We start from the raw sequence: 8,348 nt of genomic DNA, 5'->3' as shown, positions 1-8,348 counted from the left end.
CACGTTCTGTAGTGCAAATCTGCAAAATGCAAAAAGCACTAAAACTGCATAGGTGTGAATCCAGCCTTAATGGACTGTAGTGTGTTTCTGCAAAACTGAAAACGCACTAAGAAAAGCATAGGTGTGAACCAGGCCTTACACAAGTGGTAATATATATATATAGATAGAGATATATATATATATATATATATATATATATATATATATATATATATTTATATTTATATTTATATATATATATATATATATATATATATATATATATATATATATATATATATAAGGGTTTTCAGAATTTATTGTGCGGACTAGCACTAACCCTATCACTACACATAGAATACAATAAAGACCCAGAAGGCTGGTTTTAGGCTGAATTCACATCTATGCATTTTTTGTGCTTTTTGCATTTTGCAGATTTGCACTACAGAACATTTAACATGGTTTCCTATGGAACACGTTCTGTAATGCAAATCTGCAGAATGTAAAAAGCACAAAAAATGCATAGGTGTGAATCAGGCCTAACTGAGGTCGATTTATCAGATAAGAAATCAAAGCATGTGTGGCCAGACAATGTCTTCATATATCTCAATTATAACCTGACCTATGCATTCTATACAGAAGTCACCTGCAAGTTGCCGCTGAGGTCGCGGCAGGTCGCGGCGAGGCAAGTCGGTGTCGCCTCGCATCGCCTGCAGTGTGAACCGGCCCTAAATATGAGATCCGAGGTCTTTTTGACCCCAGATCTCATATTTAAAGGGGTTGTAAAGTAAATTTTTTTATTTTTTTAAAATAACAAACATGTCATACTTACCTCCACTGTGCAGCTCGTTTTGCACAGAGTGGCCCCGAACCTGCTCTTCTGGGGTCCCTCGGCGGCTGTCTCTGCTTCCTCCCGCAGGTGCTTCTCACGTTAATGCGAGCTCCCTCGCATTGGTGAGAAGCACTGCGGGCGCGCTCCCGTGATACAGCCGGCGGCTATAGCCGCTCGCTGTATCACAAGGCCCCGCCCCCCGGCGCGCTGCGTCATTGGATGTGATTGACAGCAGCACGAGCCAATGGCTGCGCTGCTTTCAATCCATCCACTCCAGCCAATCAGCGGCCAGGCTGAGCGGCGAAGAGGACGGCGGGGGTGAGCGCGGGATTTTCGAGGGGTCAGGTAAGTAAAACGGGGGGACTGGGGGCGCCGGCAGTGTGAGATGTTTTTTCACCTTAATGCATAGAATGCATTAAGGTGAAAAAACATTTACCTTTACAACCCCTTTAAGAGGTCCTGTCATTCTTTTTTTCAATTACAAGGAATGTTTACATTCCTTGTAATAGGAATAAAAGTGACACAATGTTTTTTTTTTTTTTAATAGTTTAAAAATAAAAAATAAAAGTTAAAATAAATAATAAAAAAATAAATAAATTTTTAAACGTGCTCCGTCCCATCGAGCTCGCGTGCAGAAGCGAACACATACGTGAGTAGCGCCTGCATATGAAAACGGTGTTCAAACCACACATGTGAGGTATCGCCACGATCGGTAGAGCGATAGCAATAATTCTAGCCCTAGACCTCCTCTGTAATTTAAAACATGCAACCTGGAGAATTTTTTAAACGTCGCCTATGGAGATTTTTAAGGGTAAAAGTTTGTTGCCATTCCACAAGTGGGCACAGTTTTGAAGCGAGACATGTTGGGTATCAATTTACTCAGCATAACATTATCTTTCACAATATTAAAAAAAAAATTGGTAACTTTACTGTTACCTTATTTGTTAATTTAAAAAAGTGTATTTTTTTCCAAAAAAAGTGCGCTTGTAAGACCATTGCGCAAATACGGTGTGACAAAAAGTATTGCAACAACCGTCATTTTATTCTCTAGGGTGTTAGAAAAAAAAATGCATAATGTTTGGGGGTTCTAAGTAATTTTCTAGCAAAAAAAATGTTTTTACTTTGTAAACAACACATCTCAGAAAGAGGCACGGTCCTTAAGTGGTTAAAATGTACAAATGCAGCAATTTAGAATTTGAATGATAAGTTTAGCCCTGGGAAACACTTTTTTAAAGATAAAAAACACAGCATTTTATATACAACTATATAGATCAGATCAAAGTGAGGCTCGGTTCACACAGGGGGCGACGTGAGGCGACACGACTTGCCGTGCCGCGACCTGACAAGTCGCCCCCGTTCTGTACTACGGAACCGTTCTAAGAGGAGCGACTCGAGTCGCTCCGACTTAGAAAAAAGGTTCCTGTACTACTTTTGGGCGACCTCGGGCGACTTGCATTGACTTCTATACAGAAGTCATTTGCAAGTCGCCGCTGAGGTCGCGGCAGGTCGCGGTGCGGCAAGTCGTGTCGCCTCGCATCGCCCCCTGTGTGAACCGAGCCTGACGGACAAATGAGGAGGAAAGAGGGACAAACAAGACATTACTCCAAATCAGGGACAGTCCCTCGAAATCAGGGACAGTCCCTCGAAATCAGGGACAGTTGGGAGCTGTGCATAAAGTGTGACAATGTTACCACTCCATACAGTGCAGACAAAGGCATTGTTGTCATCCTTTTGGCTAAGTTTGAAGAAGGGAGGTTTTGATAAACGTTCATACCGTCAGTGAAGCAGAACATAGAGGAAGCGTGGCACGTGGATAGAGAACATGGTAGCAGGTGAGATATATTTCCTAGAAAGCATTACCTAATAAAGAGCCTGACAACATTAATGAATCATTTTAAACTCTTATTTTGCCGTGACCAGATAGGTCATTGCTAAATCCTGGAAGTTCTCAACCCTAAATTTCCACAAAGTCAAGGAGACCCTTTTACAACCTTTCTCAACTCCAGAGATTGCTAGGGTTTCCCTGAGCTTTGGCTGAACGATCTCCCATTTAACCTTTTTTACTGTAAATTTTTTTATGTCACTTGATATTACAGCAAACCTCTAGAAAACGCAAAATTTCAGTAAAAAAAAACCACTAAAGTGAATATTAGGGCAAACAAATGCAATAAACTGCCCACATTTTGGTAAAATATAAAAGATAAGGTTGCACAGACTAAATACACTCACACTCCAGCGTGCACAGCGATTTGTAAGATGTGTATATCGCAATTGATGGTTTCACACACAGGCGCCCCCAATGTCTGCTCATACATGCATATATGTGGGGGTGTGCCTCAATTTTTTTTGGGGGGGGGGTCCTGTGTAAGGTGTAAGGGGGTCCATTGTAATTTCACCTTACAGATTTTCTTTAAAGATGAACTTACACTTTGATTTTTGATTTTTTTTTTCATCACATAGGGGACAAAAGGTCCCCTATGTGATGATTTTTAGGTGTCAGGTTCTCTTTAACCACTTGCCGCCTGCCCACCGGGGGGTGCGGCTCTCATTCTGGGTGGACCTCAATGGCAGCAATCAGTGGTCATTAGTGATGCCAGTCAGTGCTGGCTATCAGTGCTGCCCATAAATGCTCATCACTGCTGCCCATCAATGCCCATCAGTGCCACCCATCAGTCCATGATGCCTATCTGTGCCCACCAGTGCCGCCTATCTGTGCCCACCAGTGCCACCTATCAGTGCTCATAAATGCCACATATCAGTGCCACCTATCAGTGCCCATAAGTGCCACCTCATCAGTGCCCATCAGTGCAGCCTATCAGTGCCTATCAGTGCCACCTCATCAGCACCCATCAGTTAAGGAGAAAAATTACTTATTTACAAAATGTTGTGACAGAAACTAAGAAAAACTTTTTTTTTTTCCAAAATTTTTGGTCTTTTTTTTTGTTAGAGTCTCGACAATGATGGTGCCGCCCGCCATATAGCAATATGATGTTGGCAAAGTGGTTGCAATATCCTGACCGGATGTGCAGACTCTTTAGCCGAGTTTCTTACAGCTGAACTCCTGTGGGTGTGTCCAGGATGTGGGTATGTCCAGGGTGTGGGTGTGTCCAGGATGTGGGTATGTCCAGGGTGTGGGTGTGTCCAGGATGTGGGTGTGTCCAGGGTGTGGGTGTGTCCAGGGTGTGGGTGTGTCCAGGATGTAGGTGTGTCCAATAACCCCTGCTGTTTCACAAGCTGGGGTTTCTGCATCCCAACAAAATGGAACTGGTTGGATGGGAGCCCTATGGCAATTCCAGGGTAAAAACCTGAATTAATTTCCTTTTGATTGGAGTGTATCTCCTCCATTCATCTTGTAGAAACATGAGCTACTAGGGAAATGACAAGACCTATATCACTGTGTGTTTTTATTGAATACAGGCATTTATACAGCACTGACAATTTACATATTGTACATTCACATCAGTCTCCGCCCTCAAGGAGCTTACAATCTAAAGTCTCTATCTCACATACAAATATTAGGGCCAATCTAGACAGGAGCCAATTGACCTACCAGCATGTAGTATAGGAAGAAACCCACCTAAGCAAAAGGAGAACAAGCTAATTCCATACAGGTAGTGTTTCCTGGTTTGCATTTGAGCTCAGGACCCCAGTGCTGCAAGGCAGACGTGCTAACCGCTAAGCCACTGTGTGCAGTGACACGTCTTCCGCCTGGTCATATGACTGCAGAGTCTGGGGAAGGTCAATGTGTTATAATTATATTTTAGGGGATTTTTTTTCAGACAAGAGGAAGTGAAAATAGTGAAATTCCATATGGCCACAGATTTCTCGCAACCAACAGAAGATCAGCATTGAGGTGGAGTGTGAGCCGCACTGAGATCACTAGAAATCGGGTTTGTATGGATATTTAAGGAGTTCCTGATCTGAGATATTATTGTTACATTTACATGAAGGACATTTGTCATCACTTCCGTAAGTCACAAGTGACACTTTCTATACAGATCTGATTATAATGTCATCCTTGATGTTCTCTCTCTAAATAAGATCTAATACACTGAACAGAAATATTTACTCCCTATTGGCCTTATTTATTAATATCAGTGTATGTCAGTGTGCAGTATATATATCAGTGTAAATCGGTGTGCAGTGTATATATCAGTGTATATCGGTGTGCAGTGTATATATCGGTGTGCAGTGTATATATCGGTGTGCAGTGCATATATCAGTGTATATCGGTGTGCAGTGTATATATCAGTGTATATCGGTGCGCAGTGTATATATCGGTGTTCAGTGTATATATCGGTGTATATTGGTGTGCAGTGTATATATCGGTGTATATCGGTGTGCAGTGTATATATCAGTGTATATCGGTGTGCAGTGTATATATCGGTGGGCAGTGTATATATCAGTGTATATTGGTGTGCAGTGTATATATCTGTGTATATCGGTGTGCAGTGTATATATCGGTGTGCAGTGTATATATCAGTGTATATCGGTGTGCAGTGTATATATCAGTTTATATCGGTGTGCAGTGTATATATCGGTGTATATCGGTGTGCAGTGTATATATCAGTGTATATCAGTGTGCAGTGTATATATCAGTGTATATCGGTGTGCAGTGTATATATCAGTGTATATCGGTATGCAGTGTATATATCGGTGTGCAGTGTATATATCGGTGTATATCGGTGTGCAGTGTATATATCAGTGTATATCGGTGTGCAGTATCTATCGGTGTATATCGGTGAGCAGTGTATATATCAGTGTATATCGGTGTGGTGTATATATCGGTGTGCAGTGTATATATCAGTGTATATCGGTGTGCAGTGTATATATCGGTGTGCAGTGTATATATCGGTGTGCAGTGTATATATCAGCGTATATCGGTCTGCAGTGTATATATCGGTGTGCAGTGTATATATTAGTGTATATCGGTGTGCAGTGTATATATCGGTGTATATCGGTGTGCAGTGTATATATCGGTGTGCAGTGTATATATCAGTGTATATCGGTGTGCAGTGTATATATCAGTGTATATATCGGTGTTCAGTGTATATATCGGTGTATATTGGTGTGCAGTGTATATATCAGTGTATATCGGTGTGCAGTGTATATATCAGTGTATATTGGTGTGCAGTATATATCGGTGTGCAGTGTATATATCAATGTATATCGGTGTGCAGTATATATATCGGTGTATATCGGTGTGCAGTGTATATATCAGTGTATATCGGTGTGCAGTGTATATATCGGTGTATATCGGTGTGCAGTGCATATATCGGTGTGCAGTGTATATATCGGTGTATATCGGTGTGCAGTGTATATATCAGTGTATATCGGTGTGCAGTGTATATCGGTGTGCAGTGTATATATCAGTGTATATCTGTGTGCAGTGTATATATCTGTGTATATCGGTGTGCAGTGTATATATCGGTGTGCAGTGTATATATCAGTGTATATCGGTGTGCAGTGTATATATCAGTGTATATCGGTGTGCAGTGTATATATCGGTGTATATCGGTGTGCAGTGTATATATCAGTGTATATCAGTGTGCAGTGTATATATCAGTGTATATCGATGTGCAGTGTATATATCGGTGTATATCGGTGTGCAGTGTATATATCGGTGTGCAGTGTATATATCAGTGTATATCGGTGTGCAGTGTATATATCGGTGTGCAGTGTATATATCAGTGTATATCGGTGTGCAGTATATATATTGGTGTGCAGTGTATATATCAGTGTATATCGGTGTGCAGTGTATATATCGGTGTGCAGTGTATATATCGGTGTATATCGGTGTGCATTGTATATATCAGTGTATATCGGTGTGTAGTGTATATATCGATGTATATTGGTGTGCAGTGTATATATCGGTGTGCAGTGTATATATCAGTGTATATCGGTGTGCAGTGTATATATCGGTGTGCAGTGTATATATCAGTGTATATCGGTGTGCAGTGTATATATCAGTGTATATGGGTGTGCAGTGTATATATCTGTGTATATCGGTGTGCAGTGTATATATCAGTGTATATTGGTGTGCAGTGTATATATCAGTGTATATCGGTGTGCAGTGTATATATCAGTGTATATCGGTGTGCAGTGTATATATCGTTGTATATCGGTGTGCAGTTTATATATCAGTGTATAACGGTGTGCAGTGTATATATCAGTGTATATCGGTGTGCAGTATATATCGGTGTATATCGGTGAGCAGTGTATATATCGGTGTGCAGTGTATATATCAGTGTATATCGGTGTGCAGTATATATATCGGTGTATATCGGTGTGCAGTGTATATATCGGTGTATATCGGTGTGCAGTGTATATATCGGTGTGCAGTGTATATATCAGTGTATATTGTTGTGCAGTGTATATATCGGTGTGCAGTGTATATATCAGTGTATATCGGTGTGCAGTGTATATATCGGTGTATATATCAGTGTGCAGTGTATATATCAGTGTATATCGGTGTGCAGTGTATATATCGGTGTATATCGGTGTGCAGTGTATATATTGGTGTGCAGTGTATATATCAGTGTATATCAGTGTGCAGTGTATATATCGGTATATATCGGTGTGCAGTGTATATATCAGTGTATATCGGTGTGCAGTGTATATATCAGTGTATATCGGTGTGCAGTGTATATATCGGTGTGCAGTGTATATATCAGTGTATATCGGTGTGCAGTGTATATATCAGTGTATATCAGTGTGCAGTGTATATATCGGTATATATCGGTGTGCAGTGTATATATCAGTGTATATCGGTGTGCAGTGTATATATCAGTGTATATCGGTGTGCAGTGTATATATCGGTGTGCAGTGTATATATCAGTGTATATCGGTGTGCAGTGTATATATCAGTGTATATCAGTGTGCAGTGTATATATCGGTATATATCGGTGTGCAGTGTATATATCAGTGTATATCGGTGTGCAGTGTATATATCAATGTATATCGGTGTGGTGTATATATCGGTGTGCAGTGTATATATTGGTGTATATCGGTGTGCAGTGTATATATCGGTGTGGTGTATATATCGGTGTGCAGTGTATATATCGGTGTGCAGTGTATATATCGTGTCTATCGGTGTGCAGTGTATATCTCGGTGTATATCGGTGTCTATCGGTGTGCAGTGTATATATTAGTGTGCAGTGTATATCTCGGTGTATATCGGTGTCTATCAATGTGCAGTGACACAGTCCGGGGACAGGGATGACCTCCGATCCCTCCGCACAGCGGCCGCAGCCGCTTCTGCAGTGACTCGGGGTGGGCGTGTCCTCCGTGCCTGGAGCTAGAGCCGCAGCCGAAGGGGCGTGTTTCGGGCGTGTTTAAGGCGTGTATGGGAGGATTCGGGGCGTGTCCGGGGCGGGACGCGGTGAGGCAGGAGATCCCGGTGCGGGAAGTTCTCAGTCTGGATCTGGCAGCGGAGGAGAACGGATCGGAAAGATGGCGGCCTGCCCTGCCCTGTGTACCCTGCTCATCGCCCTCATCGTACCCAGCCTGGCCCGGTACATCGAGGTGAGCCCGGTAT

General features: G+C 41.9%; 1 protein-coding gene across 7 annotated transcripts in view; it reads left to right on the top strand.

Annotated features, from left to right (window-relative positions):
* Window positions 1-8,169: 8,169 nt before the first annotated feature.
* The window catches only part of APLP2 (amyloid beta precursor like protein 2), a 105,575-nt gene continuing 105,396 nt past the window's right edge, over window positions 8,170-8,348 (top strand). For all 7 annotated transcript variants that reach the window (XM_077457884.1, XM_077457883.1, XM_077457882.1 and 4 more), the window contains exon 1: window positions 8,170-8,335. In XM_077457884.1, coding sequence (XP_077314010.1) covers window positions 8,264-8,335 — 72 coding nt within the window. In that variant the 5' untranslated portion in view covers window positions 8,170-8,263. The remainder of the gene's footprint in view (window positions 8,336-8,348) is intronic.

The sequence above is a fragment of the Lithobates pipiens genome, unplaced genomic scaffold (assembly GCF_037356315.1).
Source record: "Lithobates pipiens isolate NorthernLeopardFrog02 unplaced genomic scaffold, aLitPip1_a1.2 Scaffold_27, whole genome shotgun sequence".
NCBI classification, from domain to species: Eukaryota; Metazoa; Chordata; class Amphibia; order Anura; family Ranidae; genus Lithobates; species Lithobates pipiens.
Note: the sequence above shows the minus strand (reverse complement) of the source record. Positions and strands in the feature narration are given on the sequence as shown.